Source organism: Medicago truncatula, chromosome 7 (genome assembly GCF_003473485.1).
Source record: "Medicago truncatula cultivar Jemalong A17 chromosome 7, MtrunA17r5.0-ANR, whole genome shotgun sequence".
Classification (NCBI taxonomy): Eukaryota; Viridiplantae; Streptophyta; class Magnoliopsida; order Fabales; family Fabaceae; genus Medicago; species Medicago truncatula.
In genome coordinates, this window is record NC_053048.1 from 38,287,989 (window position 1) to 38,308,448 (window position 20,460).

The 20,460-nt window shown below is 32.9% G+C and overlaps 3 protein-coding genes and 1 pseudogene across 4 annotated transcripts; 1 reads left to right on the forward strand and 3 right to left on the reverse strand.

Moving 5' to 3' along the window:
- Positions 1 to 1,342: 1,342 nt before the first annotated feature.
- On the forward strand, positions 1,343 to 7,549 carry LOC11437466 (plastidic glucose transporter 4). 2 transcript variants are annotated; one of them, XM_013593973.3, is made up of 13 exons: positions 1,343 to 1,776; positions 2,521 to 2,635; positions 3,043 to 3,110; positions 3,649 to 3,781; positions 3,864 to 3,963; positions 4,063 to 4,175; positions 4,588 to 4,681; positions 5,337 to 5,490; positions 6,264 to 6,410; positions 6,495 to 6,568; positions 6,763 to 6,851; positions 6,949 to 7,063; positions 7,356 to 7,549. In XM_013593973.3, exons 1-13 carry the CDS (start codon positions 1,641 to 1,643, stop codon positions 7,428 to 7,430), a joined length of 1,413 nt encoding a protein of 470 aa, XP_013449427.1. In that variant the 5' UTR covers positions 1,343 to 1,640; the 3' UTR covers positions 7,431 to 7,549. The 2 variants fall into 2 exon arrangements, with proteins under 2 accessions (XP_013449427.1, XP_003624350.1); XM_003624302.4 differs by having other exon boundaries at positions 1,350 to 1,776; positions 7,229 to 7,545.
- A 240-nt stretch (positions 7,550 to 7,789) lies between these two features.
- On the reverse strand, positions 7,790 to 9,988 carry LOC112416691 (LEAF RUST 10 DISEASE-RESISTANCE LOCUS RECEPTOR-LIKE PROTEIN KINASE-like 2.4; annotated as a pseudogene).
- LOC11427474 (receptor-like kinase TMK4) lies at positions 8,790 to 11,260 on the reverse strand. The gene is made up of 2 exons (XM_024770605.2): positions 9,952 to 11,260; positions 8,790 to 8,905 (listed from the first exon to the last, which is right to left on the reverse strand). Exon 1 carries the CDS (start codon positions 11,258 to 11,260, stop codon positions 10,205 to 10,207), a length of 1,056 nt encoding a protein of 351 aa, XP_024626373.1. The 3' UTR covers positions 8,790 to 8,905; positions 9,952 to 10,204.
- A 5,031-nt stretch (positions 11,261 to 16,291) lies between these two features.
- On the reverse strand, positions 16,292 to 20,047 carry LOC11436746 (receptor-like kinase TMK4). Its single transcript, XM_003624305.4, has 2 exons — positions 18,458 to 20,047; positions 16,292 to 17,562 (listed from the first exon to the last, which is right to left on the reverse strand). The coding sequence occupies exons 1-2, from the start codon at positions 19,899 to 19,901 to the stop codon at positions 16,418 to 16,420; spliced, it is 2,589 nt and encodes an 862-aa protein (XP_003624353.1). The 5' UTR covers positions 19,902 to 20,047; the 3' UTR covers positions 16,292 to 16,417.
- Positions 20,048 to 20,460: the final 413 nt, after the last annotated feature.

Consider the following 20,460-nt stretch of genomic DNA (forward strand, 5'->3'; position numbering starts at 1 on the left):
CATTCAAACATTAATTCCGATAAATCACATTAAACGGTACATGTTCAATAGCGAAAGATTAAAATATCAATATACAACAATGTGACATGAAAATATAAAAATATGTAAACGAAACCCTATTTTTTGGAGTGGCAAATGTTAGCCTCAATCGATGTTGCCATGACAATCTCCTGGAGACTTAGAATATAGATTTGTGTATTTCCCACCACTATCGCTGCATTCAAAGCTATGCTTCTAACATTTGCATTATCCTGCTTGATTAGAACCGCTCTTTGTGGGTCTCGGTGGATTGCTCTCTACATAAGGCAATACCATGGGATAGACCCTGTAGAACTGGAAAATATAATCAGGATTGATTTTTCAGTTAATCTCCACATAGAGCATAAAAATAACATTCACATTTCTAATTAGCATTTCAATACCATGTTTTCACTAATTCAAACCGTAAACTACATTCACGTTCAACTTGATCAAAAACTACAAAATTTCTAAACTACATCGACGTTCACATTCTATTTCATCAATAACTTAAAAGCCATGACCTTCAACAACATCATAATGAAAAGAAGGTAAAACTTACACCATACGGTCACTAATATAAGCCAAAAAAATAACTTTTTAGATTAATTGAATAAACAATTAATATATTTAGTCTATAATATTGACCATATATAATTTATTCAAACTTGAAAAGTTTTTTTTTAATAATGTGACTAGAGGTTGTACTTGTTACTAAAATGAAGAAATGTGATAACACATACAATCCTTCTTCTACTCAGGTTAGATGAAAAGAAGCGTGTTTGAATATTTCAAGAATTGAGGTTTTGTGTTTTTTTTTTTCTTCCAACAAATACACATATGAGAGCACTAGCCCATGTTGTTATACTAATCTGAGGCTGATCGGATCGTAACTTATGAAATATAACAAACACAAGTTAGGTTCAGATATGTTTGGTTCGTAACTCCCTAAACAAACATGTTGCATTAATCTATTTTTCATTAGTTTTTATTTTGTTTTAATACTACTTATTAGTTTAATTTAATCCATTTTCTATATTTCATTTATTTATTTAATTTTTTTTTGGTGGCCGAGGTTCGAACCTCGAACCTTGTATATATTATATATTGTTCATACCAATTGAACTAAACTCACAAGAACACTATTTCATTTATTTAAAACATAATCGATCATTATCATTCAATAATATTAATTTTTAATATTTATTTCAATAAAAAACTTCTCAATCTATAATTTAAACATCCAAAAACCAATCTAAATTAAATCACGTTAAATTGATTAGTCATATCAAAGTTTTATCAAAAACACAAATAAACTTACCAACAAGGTTTTAGTTTTTACCGTGGTAAGTACCACCGTGTTATCTTTTTTCTAGCTTACGTTTGTCAAAATTTTGGCAGTGTCAGAGTTTTACCTAGCTAGATTCACTTCCCGATTTGGTCGGTTACTGTGTTTTTTCGTTCTAACAGTCAACCCCAATTGAGAGTATTTCATCCCAATTTTATTTTTTCTTTATCGCAAAAAATTTACGTTCTTTGACTTTTGGGTATTGGAGTTTTAGTTAAGATATGCAATTAGTGTCAACTTTTGACTTTGGTGAAATCAAAACCAGAAGAGAGCAATGAGTAGCTGCTGTGGTTTGAGGTCTGGTTCACCCATCATGGAAACTGAGTTGACTAGTAGTAGTAGAGGAAGGGGTTTTGGTAGCATTTTTGGTTCCACTGTTAAGCCTAGACCAACCAGGTTTCAAACTTCTGGTTTGTGTTCTGTTTCTTTTCTGATATAAATGTCGACTTTGATTTGTTTCGTTTGTTAGTTATATGGTTGATTCGTCGTTTAGTTCATGCCCTGTTGACTTTTTCTCATGGCTAGATTTATTAATGTTTTTTTTCTTCTTGTATTGAGTTTATGAATTATCGATTTTATAGTAAAATGTTGTTACATTACATTTACAGATACGTCCAATTATATTTAATGTCTTAGGCAATGTTTGTACAGCAATGTATGGTGAAATATAATTGAACATTGTGTCAAATTGATTAACATAATGTTTGTGTCTCCTTGTAAAAGTAAATGTGCATTCATTTTTGTGTCTGTTAGGGTTGTTGACATCGGTGTCTGTTAAGATTATGTACTCTTTAAGAAGAGAAGTATCGTTAACACTGTCCCAACATTCACTTGCAATAATTCTTTCTTTTATTTAGTGACTTTGCGTAGGTCAAATCGTGTGGATTTCATTCCCTATTTAGTTGGACCTATTTTCAAAACGGTGGAATCCACGTGAATTTTATGGTACTATTGAGCGAGTGTTAATAAGGGCATTAGAGTGTGTTGTTAAAACTTTTCCTCTAAAAACAATCTACTAGTGTAAATGTTTAAGTCAATTTTATTTATCTTTTACAACTGCCTCTTTTTTAATATACATTGATGATGTTAATTTCATATGTATGTTACACATGTGTTTGTTTCCCTGAAATGATACTGAAAACATTGCATTGCAGATGAAGATGTTGAGGATCTTCTGCCCAATAAATCTCCAGGCAGACCTTCTGGAACTGTTTTTCCCTATGTCGGTGTTGCTTGCCTTGGAGCCTTTTTATTTGGTTATCATCTTGGGTACGGATTTCATCTTCGTTGAGTATGAAGATCAATGGACTTATAATGCAGACATTCAATATTTCTTCTTCTTGAGAAATGTTTCATATTACGAATGACAATATAATGAGACGAAGCAAATAAATCTTGTCTACTGAATTTATCTCCAACCGCACCATGTTTTCTGCCACATCTCAGTTTTATGTTTTTGTTCAATTTTTTTTTGTTTTTGTTTTGGAAGAGTAATTCTTGCATTTCGTGTATATAACCATCATAATAAATAGCACACTTCCTTTTTCTTTAAACTTCCATTGAACTTAATTGAATAACATAAGCCATTTCTTTATGTTTTATGTTGAATTTCATCTATTATACTACTGATTTTCATTCTTAGGTGGGAAACTCTGATAATGCCCTGTTTGGTGTAGGGTGGTAAATGGTGCTCTTGAGTACCTTGCCAAGGATCTCAGAATCGCTCAAAACACAGTGCTACAAGGTTTTTTTCTTCTATTTTATTTTGGTTGTTTTTAGTTGAAAAACTTGCTAATAAGTTTAATCTGCCTGATTGATTTTATCAGCAATGAAATTCTAGATTGTTTTGCAAATACTCCATCTTCTTCTGATTTCATGTTCTGTTCTTTATTTTGTTGCATGCAACGAGTAAATTTTTGGCATACTTGTGAACATATTTTAAACTTGTTATTGTTACTTTTATATCAAGTAAGAACAAACTTTAGTGTCTTAACAGTAAAATCTGTTTGTTTTTTGAATATGCTCATTTTTTTATAGGCGAATATGCTCCATTTGTTATCTTATGATTTTCATGAGTTAAATCCATCAACATGATGTGTTAGAATCCAAAGGATTCGAGGAAAATGAGTGAAAAGAGCTTTGAAAGCTTGAGTGAGAGTAAAATTCATAAGGAACTATTTTGATAGAAGATAGTCAGATGTGTACATAATTGTCCAATTTATAGAGCACAGTTGCATTCCTATCTAACCGACTCAAACTAACAAAACAAGATCCTGTAACAGGATGGATTGTCAGCACGTTACTTGCAGGTGCTACTGTCGGTTCGTTTACTGGTGGAGCATTGGCTGACAAATTTGGTCGAACCAGGACTTTTCAGTTGGATGCAATCCCTCTAGCAATTGGAGGATTTCTTTGGTTTGTCTATTGTCCCTAATACGAGGATTGATCTTTAATGTATATTTGATACCGGATGTTTTAAATTTTAATTCATCTGCAGTGCTACGGCTCAGAGTGTTCAGACAATGATCGTTGGCCGCTCGTTAGCTGGTATAGGAATCGGTATTGCATCTGCTATTGTACCACTATACATATCTGAGGTGGTGCCTTTATAAATTATTTTAACAGTTATGATCGTTTTTACATATGGTATATGGATCTCAGGGTCATGGTGACTTCTGATTTCTTTTAATCGACAGATTTCTCCAACCGAAATTCGTGGTGCACTTGGATCTGTTAATCAGCTTTTTATATGTATTGGGATTCTTGCTGCACTTGTTGCTGGTTTGCCTCTGGAGGGAAATCCTACGTGGTATGTAGTATTGAAATGCTTCATCTCTTGTCACCTGTTTATTTCTTCCTAGGTCAAATGTCAACTAGAGAGCATTTACATTTGAGATGGAAATGACTATATTCAGTGTACAGTTTTAGAAGCTAGAAAACTACTTCTATTATAAGGCATTCCAAGAGAAAGAAAATGAAGATATGTGCCATTCATGAATGACAAATAAATCAAGAGGCAATCAAAAATGTCTAGTCCTTTTTGAAGAGAGTTTTGTACATCAATTCCTTCCTTAATAGAATTCCAATAGAATTTTAATAGACATCCCTATACTTTTCTGAAGTATCAGCTGAATGAATTTTACTCGGAGGATCTAGAATCAATTAGCACTTGTTGTGAATTGTAAGTTAGTCTCATGTCTAATCTTCATTTCGTTTTTCAGGTGGAGGACAATGTTTGGAATTGCAATAGTTCCATCTATTCTATTAGCACTTGGAATGGCAATTTGTCCGGAGAGTCCTCGGTGGCTTTATCAGGTTGTCCTGCAACCCTATTCTGTCATTTGTCAAGGAAAATACAGTTAGATGTCATGCCAAGTAAACCAGCTATTACAAAACAAACAGCGCAAAATTTATCCCCTCGAGAGCTTACTTTCTTATATAAAATACTACTGTTAGACAACCAAGTGATTAGGCTCCGGTAGTTAACTGGCTTCAGTTAAAGTCGAATTAATCAGGAGCACCCAAGTCCGAACCGTGGCTTGAATAATCTTTAATCATACTTTACTTACCTCGCGACTAAACTCCAGACTACTAGGGCTCATTTTCCCTAGGAGCCGGATGGTTAAGACAAAAAGATACTACTTGCAGACTCATAATAACTTTTCTGTACATATTAATTTCACATACCTATCAATTGGATTCTAGTCTCCTATGGTGACAACTTTCCAAATAAACAATTAGATTTTATAAATAAAATTTAAATCTTTAAAGACACTAGTATTGACGTCCTTAAAGATTTTATATGGGTAGAAATTTTAGATTTACAGTTGCCATTTTGTGTAACCTGAATGCAACGAAACATACATTTATGTGTATATGATGCCTTATTTCCTTCGAAGCAAATTGTTATGTTAGAAGTTTATTGCAATTTCATTAGTTTTCTAAGAAAATTACATTGTTTGTTTTACAGCAAGGGAAAATCTCTGAAGCTGAAAAGGCTATTAAAACATTATATGGAAAAGAAATAGTTGCTTCGGTTATGCAGGACTTGACAGCAGCAAGTCAAGGTTCTTCTGAACCTGAAGCAGGATGGTCCGAACTGTTCAGTAGCCGATATCAGAAAGGTAATGCAAAAATTGAAGTTAAGACTGATTTCAGGTTTGATTATCAAATGTTGAAAAGGTTTGTTGTGTATTTAAGTTTAATTTTAGCAACAGATAACTGATACTAATTATATCTTCGTCAGTTAATTTTACAAGTTTGTTACTAACTTACTACAGATGCTAACCTTCAGCTTCTGAAAATTTGGTTATAATTATAGGCTTAATTGCACTTTTGGCCCACCATCTTTCCAAAAGATGCGATTTTGGCCCCCTAACTAATTAAAATACAAAACAGCCCCCTATGTATTGGATCTTTGGCAGTTTTGGCCCCCAATGCCAATTTTGACTCGGTCAACGCACACGTGGACGCCACATCTATTTTTTCATTATTTAAAAATGTTTTTTTTTTTATTTTTGTAATTATTTTTTTTAATCATTTAAAAAAGTATATTTTTAAATTAATTTTTTTTTATTTTTCAAATTAAATTAATTTTTTTTTTTAAAATATTTATTTATTTTAAATTGCCACATCAGCGAAAACCAAGTCAAAATGGGTCTTGGGGGCCAAATTTGCCAAAGATCCAATACATAGGGGGCTGTTTTGTATTTTAATTAGTTAGGGGGTCAAAATCCCAACTTTTGGAAAGATAGGGGGCCAAAAGTGCAATTAAGCCATAATTATATTTACTTAGTTTTCTTATTTTGATTCACTGCTCAACTTCATTTTGTTTGCTGTGAAGTTGATTGATGCCTACTTAACTGATGTAGCACTTCTATACAATATTCTCTCACAGTTGTCAGCATTGGCGCATCACTATTCCTGCTGCAGCAATTTGCTGGAATAAATGCTGTGGTTTATTATTCAACTTCGGTCTTTCGCAGTGCTGGAATTTCTTCAGATGTTGCAGCAAGTGCTCTCGTTGGTGCATCAAATGTTTTTGGTTAGTATTTTTCATTCCAAAACTATACTTATGCCATTTGCAGAAAGATTTCATTTTTCATGACTGTTGTTGATTTTGGTGCAGGCACTGTTATTGCTTCCTCCTTGATGGATAGAAAAGGAAGAAAAAGTCTCCTTATTACAAGCTTTAGTGGGATGGTAACAACAATTCTTAAGTCTTACAAATCATTGATTCGCTCATTCTCAGTTGATGTGGAACTCTAACTAGTCACACTTGAATTCTCGCAATTTCTATTTTACTTTCTGTTTGGCTAAACTAATGCATATATTCATTCCAACAAAATGGCCTAATTTCCTCTCACATGTAATTTAACATTTTCTGTGTTTTCCAGGCTGCTTCTATGTTGCTTCTTTCTGTGTCGTTTAGTTGGAAAGTCCTTGCACCATACTCAGGCTCCCTTGCGGTCCTCGGGACTGTCCTGTAAGTCATTTAGTTTTTGTCAACAAAATTGATTCCATTTTTTATTTTCATTTCACATTTGACTTTGGTGGCCATGGCATATATGAATTTCAAACAGCTATGTATTATCATTCTCTCTTGGTGCCGGTCCTGTGCCTGCCCTTCTTCTACCGGAGATATTTGCATCTAGAATCAGAGCAAAAGCAATTTCTTTGTCATTAGGCACACATTGGGTAAGTGATTTCATTTTGGAATCTAATATTTACACAATATTCTTTCATCTTGCTGTAAATTTTGAAGCTTCTTGGACCCGTTGTGATTATTCATAATTGATTTTGCTGGCTTTCCTGAAAATTATATTAATGATAAAATGTGGAAATTTGTATTTTTGTTATCAGATTTCCAACTTTGTGATAGGGCTCTATTTCTTGAGTGTTGTTAACAAGATTGGTATCAGCAGTGTATACTTGGGGTTCTCAACTGTGTGTCTTCTTGCGGTCTTATACATAGCTGCTAATGTTGTAGAAACGAAGGGTCGCTCGTTGGAAGAAATTGAACGTGCTCTTACTCCTACAACTTAGAACTTTTGTACCACAATAAAAGTACTGTTTTACCTATTTTCCTCTTGAAGAAGTAAGTATCACCAGTATTTTTATCTTTTATACCCATTTATTAAATTTACTTTATAAATTCTCAAAGTCCTTATAGTTTACAAGTTATTAAGTAGACGCCATTAAATTTTGAACTGTTGAATATAAATAAGATCTTCAAAGTCATCAGTAGCTAGAAACTTGCAACTATAAATATATTTTAGAAACTTGCAACTATAAATATATATTTTTTGACAAAATGCAACTATAAATATATATATGGACATGTTTTGAGGTTCAACCAAAGGATATGGAAAATTTTACTCAAATACCAACAATGTAAAATTACATGACAATCACAATTTCACTTTTATCTTTTCTGAATTTGTCTATAACATATTGCTGGAAGACACATATGAAGTTTGTACTGATGGAATTTTAGGAGAATATAAGAAAGGCTTTGGAGGATATGGCACTGACTGAAGTGGTCCTTGTAGCATTTCTGTTACTTTACTCATTGATGGTCTATCGGATGGGTTTGTTTGAATGCACCATAAACTCACCATAGTAATCTTTCTCACCATATCATTTTCTTCCTCTGAATTTTCTAAATAATTCACAAGGTTATTATTACCTTGTTCAAGATCCTTATAAATCCAGTCAGGAAAGTACATTTCAGAAGTACATGACCCTCCAGTGTCATAATTCTTTCTTCCTCCAATCATTTCTAGAATTAACATCCCATAACTGTATACATCAGACTTGTGAGAAACTCCACCATATGTTCGACTAAACACTTCTGGTGCTATGTATCCTATGGTTCCTCTTGTGCCAAGTATAGACACAATACTGTCATTCTTTTGGCATATTTTAGCAAAAATCCTTGAATGTTTTGTGGTTTGATATCAAGATGCAAAATCCTTGAATTACATCCTTGATGCAAGTATTCTAGTCCTTGAGCAATGCCGATTGCAATTTGGTACAATGCGTTCCAATCTAAACTACAAATAGCATCAGGCAACCCACTTTTGAGGATGAATTTATCTAATGATCCTCTGGACATGAATTCATATATTAGTGCTCTTTTGTTCTCATAGCAAAAACCCAAAAGTGAAACGATGTTCACATGTGATGTTCTACTAATGCTTGCAACTTCATTTGTGAATTCTTCTCTATTTCCCTTTGACTCGTTTATTACTTTCACCGCCACTTCACGACCATCAGGTAAGTTTGCTTTGTAAACCATACCATATCCTCCTTGACCCAATCTGTCTCGAAATGAGTTTGTCATTCTTTTCACTTCTGAATACCCATACTGCTTAATTGGCACTGACAAGTTATAACTTTATATAAAATCCTCTACACTGTGGTCAGTAGATTTTATTGTTTTCTTGAAGATCCACCTATATACTAAAATATGATACCTCTTATGTTTACAAATAATCAGCACAAGTATGACAAATCCAACACTTAACACCGATGCCCCTGCATGTTTGTAGAAGATTGAAGGATAATTATAAACAATAGTTATGTGCTTTATTATCACAAAAGTAAAAGGAGTACTTAAATTGTCAAATCTAAATATAACATTATTTATCTATTTCATCGAGTAATTTTTTAAATATATGGTTCAATCTAAAAAAGTTAATTTTTTATCGAAAACCTTTGTTTGGGTGGTGGACAGGGTTCGAACCCCAAACCTTGCATATATTATGTATATTGTCCTTATCAACTGAGCCATGCTCAGACTTATCAAAACCTTATAATTCATAGGAAAAATGACTCAAAATAATACTTTCTAAAGATTATTTTAGTTGAGGTTCAAACTCTTTATTTATCGATTTCACCTTAATTGAAACTCATTAGTCTCTTTTATCTTTATTTAATTTTCTCAAATTAAAAACGAAATTGTATACTTTTTCTTTTGAAAAGGGTGACCTTGACGCAACTCGTAAAATTGTTATCATATGACTAAATGGTCACATGTTCAAGTCTTGGAAAATGATGGGACCCTTCCTGGGTCCCGCATATATATGAAACTAATGATAATATTCTTACATTTTAAATTAAGTTTACTTGTTTATATTCAAGATGAGAAGGTGAATTAAAAAATATAACTTTTTTTTATATTCAAAATAAGATGGAATAGATAACAAGATTTGTACATGGCCAAAATTCACAAAACAAAACAATTATTTTAAAACAAAATTTGAAGGGTTAATGATGCTTTACCCCCTGTAATATAGGCCATTTCCAGGTTTATTCCCTGTAAAATATATTTTTTGATTTACCCCCTTTAAAAGTTTTTTTCTTTCCAGAATACCCCTTTAATAGGCCATAGAAAAACCAAAATTTTTGTAAAAAAAAAAAAAAAATTCGTTTTTGTATGGCTTATTAGGGGGGTATTCTGGAAAAAGAATATTTTACAGGGGTAAATAAAAAAAATATTTTACAAGGGGTAAATCCGGAAATGACTTATATTACAGGGTGTAAAACACTATTAACCCAAATTTGAAATATATAATACATACCTGCAATCCAAACAGGTCTATGTGTTGGTCTAGACATATTTAAGCCAAGCAAAGCATTGTCTGTGGTATTTAACTTGACCTTGGATGGAAATTTGGGAACTTGTTCAGTCAGATTATTATCAGAAACGTCAAGAAGCTGAAGTTGAGGCAAAGTTGTAAAGACTGTGTGGTATTGAATGTGTCAAATTATTACCAGCAAGAGTCAATTTGACTAAACTTGTTAAATTGGAAAATGCAGGAGAAATAATTCCCCCTAAACCAAGATACCCGCCGGTACAAGCATTGTTCCCTTTAATTGACAAAAAATAAGGATACTCAAAAGCTTCAAAAATTTCAAATAAATTCGTAACCTGTGGATCACATGGTCCTGCATCGCTTCTACAAAAATTATTTCCATCCCAAGTTGCCTTAACACCTTTGTGAAACTCAGGTATTGGTCCTTCAAGCTAGATAGAGAGAGCAATGAAGGTGGCACCAAACCAATTAAGGAATTTGACTCAAGTTGTAAATCAAACAAATGAGTGCAATTGGACATGTTGGGTATTGAACCTGTGAATGTGTTGTTCTGAAGCCACGCCTGAGACAAATTACTCATGGATGATATAACGTCAATTCTACCCGAAAACCCACTGTATTCCCCTTGGTCATTGAACCGCAAATACTTTACTTTAGATTTCCCAAGAGACACTGGCAGAGTTCCGGTGAGGTTGTTGTGAGAAACAACAAAGGTATGCAAATCTGGAAATGAACCGAACTCTACCAACTGGATGTCACCTTCCATATTTGTGGCTTCTAGATCGAGGTATTGCAGATACTCACACCCCTCAAAATGAGGCCTAGGAAACATCCAGGATCGGATATTCAAGTTATTGCTAAGGTTGAAGGTTTGTATATTTGAGCTTGTAAGGCAACCGGTAGTGATTTCGGTGAAGTTATTGTGACCAAGGTGCACGGTTTCAAGTGAGTCGAGGTGACACAAATCAGGCAAAGTACCGGTGAGTGAGTTGTTGTGGAGGTCGATGTGGGTTAGATAAGAGAGAGAGTTGAGGTTGGAAGGGAGTGTACCAGTGAGTGAACTTGATGGAAGCGTGATGTTTCGAATTCGATGAGACTGATCACAAACAATGCCGTTCCATCTGCAGTAGTGAGTGTTGTTAGACCAGTTAGAGGGAGTTGGGGTTAGTGCTTTCAAAAGTTTGGACATGTAATTGTAATCTGCATTTTCGTCTCCATTAATATCAATAGCAGTAATGGAAATGATTAACAAAAGGATGGATAACAAAACATATCCATGGGTTGATATCTTCATGCTTAATGTAATTTATAAGTATTAGTTACCAGCAGCAGAGGAAGTAATGTATATTTTATAGCATAAAGAAAGAAGTGTTAAATATGTGTTTTTTGTCCCTCGAAAATATATCAACTTTTTGTTTTAGTCTCTATAAAATTTTCAATCACTACTTTTGGTCCATATTTTTAAGTTAATTTTTGTATTTTTTAATGAAATTGTGCAGAAATATGTAAAATATTGTAAAAAAATTTAGAATTTTTTAACAAAACTCAAATTAAATATGAATTTTAAACCGTAAAAAATATAAAAATTCATATATTGGTAAAAAATTCTAATTATTTTTGGGAGATTATTATAATATTATGAACTTTTCTGAATTTTTTTATTCAAAAATAAGAATTTTACATATGAGTTTACTTTAAAGGAGGGACCAAAAGTGAAGATGAAATTTTTTTGAAGGACTAAAGTTGAAATTTTTTAGAGGGGCTAAAACTAAAAATTTACATATTTATAGGGACAAAAACATATCTAACCCAAAAACGAAAGAGTAAGTGATGATATATGGATAAATGATGATGCATGAGTCCTTAGACTAGATAGGGGAAATAAGAATACTTTCCCAAAGTTGAATTGAATTCATTCATTCAACGAAGAATTTTTTTTTTTTAAGAAGCTAAAATAACCCCTCAAATTGACATCAAAGAGAATTAAACCTGAGATCTTGAGGAGTTGAATTGAATGTTTTCTGAGATCTTGAGGATGTCAAATTGAAAGGAAACATTATGGCTTTCTTTCTCCACTGTAATTACAACTAAAAATGATATTAAATAAAAACTCAAATTTATATAATTACAAGAAAGAAAGCCATAATGTTTCCTTTCAAAAGAAAGCCGCCATGTTTTAATTGGATTTTTTTAAAAATAATGTTTTAATTGTAATTGTTTACAAAAAAGCGATCATCATATGAATCACGTTACAAAAGTGCCCTTCATCAATCCTTGTTAGTCTTTTTTTTTATAAATAAAGATTCAATTCAATTCAAGTCGGTCTTTCACAATTTTCTACTTCAATTTAGTCTCAAACAAAAAAATATTACTGAAATTAGTTTCTGACATTTTCATATTAGAAACAAGTTAGTATTATATTTTAACAAGTTAAAGATTAATTTCTCTTTCGTATAAAATCCTATAGATTAATTTACATATTCTTTTTTTGTCAGGGATTGATTAAAATAAAAATTGCGAAGGGCAAAATGAGTTTGCCACTCTGTGTTTTAGGATTCTTAATCTTACTTTTGTTTAGACACTACCAGAAAATATGTGATATGCTACCCCAAATTTGTAGCTAATTTCCCACTTTAACTAGGAATATGCTACGAAATAACTATTGAATCACCCGTAGCATGGATTTAGAGACAAATTTGCTAGGAATTATTCCTAACAAATTCGTAGCGAATAGAAAACATTACATATAGTTAATGAGGACTAAAGTAGTACATTTGAAATATAAATTCCGAAGCAACATAGCTATGACTTATCATAGCAATATCGCAACAAATCTGTAGCAGGACCACTGAGGACTTTACACAGCAATTTTGTACCGAATCTGCATTAAAATAGCTAAAATTTGACTTCAAATTTTGATTAGATCCTAGCAATTAGAAGGTTTTTGCCTAATTTTTTTAAAGGAATTAATATATTTAAACATATATTGACCACGATCTAAGAAACCAAAGCTTACAATACATAGTTTCAATAATAAGTATAACAAACCAAAATCTCATATTCTGCGGCAATAACAATAACATGTGCCTAATTAAACTTCATATTTAACTAAAAAAAAAACAAGATAACAATATAAATTATACTGCTAACATCAAATTAAGTTCATAGCAATATTAATCTATGTGTCCAATTAAGTTCATTAAATAAGCACAAAAGCTAAGAACAACATCTTCATTCAACAGAAGGTAAATAAAGGTTACCTTCTGCCTCTAATTCTACATATACCAAGATATTGTCAGAATTTTTAATGATTTACACTCAAGTATAAAATCATTCTTTCTAATAGAGAGATAGAATATTCACCTTATAACCAAGCTTATTATTGTCAATACTCCAGAGCAGTAGGTTTGATTCAACCTATATGCTCTGCAAAAATAAAACATAAACAACACAACAAACTGTCGGGTTCGATTATAGCATAACAATACACCAGAACAGCAGTACATCAACAACTTAACATTAGAATATGCAACTAAATTACATCAGAATTCAGAACAGAGGGATTTACAACTTAAACAACAGCACAACTGTTATACCTTTAACCATTACCCAAGCACAACGGATGATCATTCCATTCCAAGATACCGAAGGTAAATCGTCCAATCTGCCACTAAAAAACCATTTCCGAGTTGCCAATAATTAACCTCTGCAATGTATTGGGAAAATTCTGTACTTTCAAAACAAGTCCATCTCATTCCCTAACCTTGAATCAAACACTGCTATAGTATTAAAAATAATGGATTGAATTGGACTTTAAAAGAGCTCAGCTACATGCAAATGTTCTTCAAAAATCAAATTTGGTTAGATAGAAGTACCTGTGAACTTGCATAACTTCCATAAGTGTCGCCAGGTCCTAAATCACTTGAGCCTCCATAGCCACTTGAATATGAATGTCCGCGTCCATGTCTTTTTCCATCCCTACTGTCATAGTTAAGAACATCTGGACCATCTACTGGAGCAGGAATATATGGTAGAACTGGAAGGAATCCAGGGACAGAACCCTCTCTATCAAAAAGGTTTGCTCTCATCGTGTAAGAACTTGCACAAGTTCATCTTTATTACACAAAGGCAACATTCCAAACAAAGTGAGAAAAAAAATACCCTTACCTGCACCATTTCATCATCATCAGAAGCAATTTTAGGAAGATTTTCCTTTGACAGTATGCGAATATTGGATCTTGTAAGCCTTCTCATCTCAGTAATAATAGATCCTCCTTTACCAATAAGGCAGCCAATCATATTTGCTGCCACAATAACGGCTTTTCCCATGCTATGGCCTATCTTCGTTAACTCTTCCTACATTAGCAGACATTATGGAAGTTAAGATAAGCACAAATTAATGTCCAATTATGGAAGAAACTCCAACAGATTTTATTTACCATTAATTAATCTCAAACTTGTTTAAAAACAATTGTACCTGCAAAAGCTGAACCACCTCAATAGAAAGGCCTGCAACAAGATCTCTTGGTGAAACCATAGCCTAACCATGATGTAAAGAAGACAGGTCAGTGTCCACATTCAAATCATGAAGGAAATATCACCATTAAGGTTATCAAAATAGCTTATACATAAGCACTCATATCTAAGGATCGGGTTTGGGTCACATACATCCCAGTCTAACCTTAGAATACTCAGGTCTGAAAACCGAGTAATAGATCCAAAACAGAGTAATTGCAGAAAAATCAAACAACAGCTAAGAATACTACACATGTTAAATTGAAAAATTCAAAACCATAAATTGAGTTGATTAATCACAAAAGAGTCTAAACCATGACATCATGTTCATATCACATTATGCAATTAAATCATCACAACATATTCAACAAAGTAGAAATCAGTTACTACCATCATATCATATCATATCATATTATGCAATTAAATCATGGACCGATAGTTTCAGATGCATATCAAAAATGTTAACAAAACTTAACTAATTTCAATGAAATAATTTCCTGTACAATATTAAATTAATAGAAATGATGGCTTGAATAAAGTGATTATTTTTTTATAACATCAAAATTATCAAACATGGTTAATAGGATGTTAATATCGATGTTTTTATTTTACAGTATCAATGTTTTTCTTTTAGGGTAGAATCAATGTTCTTTTATGCACAACGAAGAAAATGAGATGTGAAAACATCATTATAGTTGAAAATGTTTTACTTTCTTTTGAGTTAAAGGTTATCTTATTAGATCAACTAAATCTCAACTTAGAATACATCTTCTACAATTAATCATTCAGCCTATTTTTCTATCTACCTTCTTTTTTCAATGTGTGTAAGGAAGAATAAACATTATTATCTCCAAGAATGTGATCCACCATTCTAAATTCAATCATGACTACAAAACATTATTGAGTCAAAAGAAAAGGCCGTGTTATCATTGTTATCCTCTTTCCACAAATGAAGGTTGTCACCTGATTAGTTATTATAGGAGCACCAAAATATAATATAAAAATAAGACATTTTTTTATATTATATTTATAATGGAAGGAATCTTATAATGCACTAGTATTTTTCATTCCTAAAATTCATTATAATGCAATTTGTACAAACATTACGTTTTTCTTGACTCATGTTTGATTCTAGTGCAGATATTGTTGTTGCTTCCTTACATAAAAGGCTTAAATCAAGGTGTTTGAGTCTTTTATTATGATTCTTTATGTAAAAAATCACTACCTTATTTTTATGAAACTCATTTCACATTTGATTTAGGTAGCGCATGAGTTTGAAGCTGTTAGGTTTTAACCTTCTGTTAACTTTTTCCTTGTTTTTAGCTAGTTGGTTAGACAGTTAGCAGTTACTTGTGATGCAAGTTATAGCTGAAACAATTGTGTATATATACTTGGTTCCTCAATCAATAAAGCCAATGCATTCACTTTCTTAAATTCTCTTAATCACTTTTCTCTCTTTCTTATTCTCTAAAACTGTTTCTTATTCTTCAAGTCACACAAAACACATAAACCCTAGATCAATTTGTTCACCAACAACACCAGTCATGTGTCTGCCCTTCTTCTACCAAATATCTATGAAAAATTATTGTTACCATCCCACTAAAGTTTTGATAAGGAGACTTTTCCTTCCTTTATGTCCATCAAGGAGAAGAAGGGACAGTCATATGAGAATATATTATGAAGACTGAAAAATTTGGGGTGTTGCATGCCACTTAAAACAAATCGAAGAAAAATATACCACATTAAGTTTTGGATATATTGAATCAAAGTCATTAATAGCTAGAATTTACCAACTAAATATAGAAACAGGTTTTGAAGTTCAACCAAAGGATATGCAAAGTTGTATTTAAAAACCAACAATATATAGTTACATTACAATCACATTTTCACTTTTGTCTTTGCTGAACTTATCTGGTTTTATGGAACCATTCTTCAATTAGGATGCTGAGTTTGTCTCTAACAAATTGCTGGAAGACAAATATGAAGTTTGCAATGATGACAATGCAGGAGAATATAAGAAAGGCTTTGGAGGATATGGCACCGACTGAAGTGGTCCTTGTAGCATTTCTAATACTTTACTCATTGATGGTCTATCGGCTGGATTTGTTTGAATGCACCATAGACTCACCATAGTAATCATTCTTACCATATCATTTTCTTCCTTTGAGTTTGCTAAACAATTAGCAAGGTTATTAGCTTGCTCAAGATCCTTATAAATCCAATCTGGAAAACACATTTCAGAAGTACATGACCCTCCAGTGTCATAATTCTTTCTTCCCCCAACCATTTCTAGAATTAACATACCATAACTATATACATCAGACTTATGAGAAACTCCACCATATGTTCGGCTGAATACTTCTGGTGCTATATATCCTATAGTTCCTCTTGTGCCAAGTAAAGACACAATACTATCATTCCTTTGGCATACTTTAGCTAGTCCAAAATCAGAGATTTTGGGGCAAAAATTTTCATCCAAAAGAATGTTTTGTGGTTTGATATCAAGATGCAAAATTCTTGAAATACATCCTTGATGCAAGTATTCTAGTCCTCGAGCAATTCCGATTGCAATTTGGTACAATGTCTTCCAATCCAAACTACAAATAGCATCATGAAATCCACTTTTAAGAATGAACTTATCCAATGATCCTTTGGGCAAGAACTCATATATTAGTGCTCTTTTGTTCTCATAACAAAATCCCAAAAGTGAGACAATGTTCACATGTGATGTTCTACTAATGCTAGCAACTTCATTTATGAAATCTTCTCCATTTCCCTTAGACTCATTTATAATTTTCACTGCTACTTGACGACCATCAGGTAAGTTTGCTTTGTAAACAACACCATATCCTCCTTGACCTAATTTATCTCGAAACGAGTTTGTCATTTTTTTCACTTCTGCATATCTATATTGCTTTATTGGCACAGACAAATTATAACTCTGTATAAAATCCTCCACATTGTTGTCAATAGATTTTGTTGTTTTCCTCAAGATCCATCTTTTTACTAAAATAAGATATCTCTCTCGTTTACAAAGAATCACAATTAGTATTACGAACCCAGCGCTAAGCAAGGATGCCCCTGCACCACAAGAAAAAGCGAAGGATAATTATGAACAATAATTTTTTTTTTTTTTATCACAAACGGAAAAACAGTAAGTTAGTAAAGATAAAATAACTAACTTAAATTTTCTAATCTAAATATAACATTATTTATATCTATTTATGTGGTAATTTGAAGTTCGGGTGCTAAAATTGTTCTAGCCAGTGATAGAACTCGAGTACTCCTAATTGACTCGACCGTAAGTCTAATCACTTAGTTAAGTAAGGATGAAAAACAAATAAGCTTATATTTTCTATAGGATGAATATAGTTCGGGATGGTAGGGGAATGGATTCTCTGCGGTGACTGCAGAGTCCAGTGAAATCTCAGCCTTTGAAAAAAAAATTAATGCTTAAAAATATAAATGTTGAAAACTTGAAATGATCTGGAGAGATAATACATTTGATGGTGTAGATTTCCACACTGGAGAAAACTGGAGAAAAACACACAGGAGGAGATCCACTCCCGGATAGTAGAACTCGAGTACTCCTAATTGACTCGACCGTAAGTCTAACCACTTAGTTAAGTAAGGATGAGAAACAAATGAGCTTAGTTAAGTCTATTATATTTTAACTATTTATTACTCTTCCTTCTTTTAAATTATCTTTCCTATATCATTTATTAAGGAAAATTTTATAAAACAATTCATAATATCTCTTTCCCACACAAAATTAATTATATTTCTTAATAGATATGAAATGCCTAAAATATCATATAATTTGGGATGGATAGAGTAAATTTTAATGGAATATTTTGATCCAACCGTTACCATCTAAATCTAAATCCAAATCTACCAAGTAGATTCATCTTTGCCACCCTAATATGAAAGAAGACAATATATTAAAATATATATAATAATCGGTATGTATACATACCAACAATCCAAGCAGGTGCAATTGTTGTCTTAGATGAGCCTCCATCACGAGAAGCAGTTGTGTTTTCTCCTCCACCTAATTGTTGGGAAATATTTTTCCCAAGCAAAGGATTGCCAGTTGTAATTAAGTTAACATTTGAAGAAAATTTGGGAACTTGTCCAGTCAAATTATTATCAGAAACATCAAGAAGTTGAAGTTGTGACAAAGTTGTAAGACTATGTGGTATTGAACCCGTTAAATTATTGCTACGAAGAGTCAAGTTCACTAAACTTGATAAACCAGAAAACGCTGGAGAGATTGTTCCGCCTGCTTGGATACCGTCCAAATAAAAGGCCACAATCTTCCCTTTTGAACACTTTAAATATTCGTCTCCTGAACAAGCATCGTTTTTGTTCCCTTCAGAATTTGACACAAAAGCAGGATACCCAACAGCTCCAAGAATCTCCAGCAAAATTGTAACTTGGGGATCACAAGGTCCAACATCATTTCGACAAAACTTATTTCCTTCCCAACTTGCATTAACACCCTCGTGAAACACAGGTATCGGTCCTTGAAGAAAATTGATGTCCAAAGAGATGTTCTTCAAGCTAGAGAGAGTGCATAGCGAATGTGGAACCAAACCAACTAATTGATTGGAATGAAGCTGAAGATCAAACAAATTAGTGGAACTAGACATGTTAGGAATTGGACCTGCGAACATGTTGTTGTTAAGCCACGCCTGAGACAAGAACCTCATAGATGATATAACATCAATTGTACCGGTAAACCCACTAAACGCCCCTTGGTTATTGAGTCGCAAATACCTTATTGAAGATTCCCCAAGAGAAGGGGGAAGAGTTCCACTTAAGTTGTTGTGAGAAAGAAAAACAGTATGCAAACGCGGAAACCATTTGAACATATCTGATGGTAATGAAGCTATGAGATTTGTTGCTTCGAGATCGAGGGTATGTATCAACGAGGACACGGATAATTCTTCAGGAAATAACCATGGCTTGAGATTCAAGTTATTGCTAAGGTTGAGGGTTGTTAGATCTAGTAGGGTTCCAAAGCAAAAATCTGGGATTGAAGTAAAGTTATTGTAACCAAGGTTCACGGTTTGGAGCACGTTTAGGAAAGCCAAATCAGGCAAAGGACCGTTGAGTGAGTTGTTATGAAGATCGATGTCCGTGAGATTATTGAGAGAGTTGAAATTCTCAGGGATTATCCCTGTGAGAGAACTTGATGGAAGCTTGATGGCGGTGACAACTTGATTAGATTGGTCACACCTGATGCCATTCCATTTGCAGTAGTGAATGTTGCCAGACCAGCCTTTGGGAGTTGGGGTCAGTGCTTTCATAAGTTGGGACATGTAATCTGCATCTTTCTCTCCATTAGTTATAGTAACCGTTACAATGATGAGGATGGAAAAATAGTACAAAACTGATTGTTGGGGCAATGTTTTCATGCTTATTTAGTCACTAACAGTGCACTAAATTTTGTATATTGATCGAGTCTCCTCAGGCTAGAAGAAGGAATAACACTCCCTATCACAGTTGAATTCAATTACTATACACGTTTTCATTAAAAAACATTGTGCACTCATGAGTCATGTCAGCCTAATTGTCGTCAAACATGGTGAGCCATCCGTGTTTTTTCATTAGAAAATGAATTGAAAAATATAAAGAACGTGTTCGCGGTCTTCTAATTACAAAGTGGACAAAGAAAGCGACACTTGTTTTAGCTTTAACATTATTAACTACAAAAAATAAGATAATCCGTTAAAAAGGAATACAATAAAATAAACATTGATTAAAAGTACTCTCCATGATCAACGGATCGGGTCTAGTGAATCTCTCCCATTAGGATCCTCACAATTTCTCCAATTTAGAGAGATAAAAATAGATGAATATACCTTTTCGTTCTTGAATTTATATAAATCGATCAATTTGTTCTCTAAATTAACTGAGATAGTTAGAACGTCTTTGAATTTTATAATGTTCAATCAATTTAGTTATTCTGTCAAG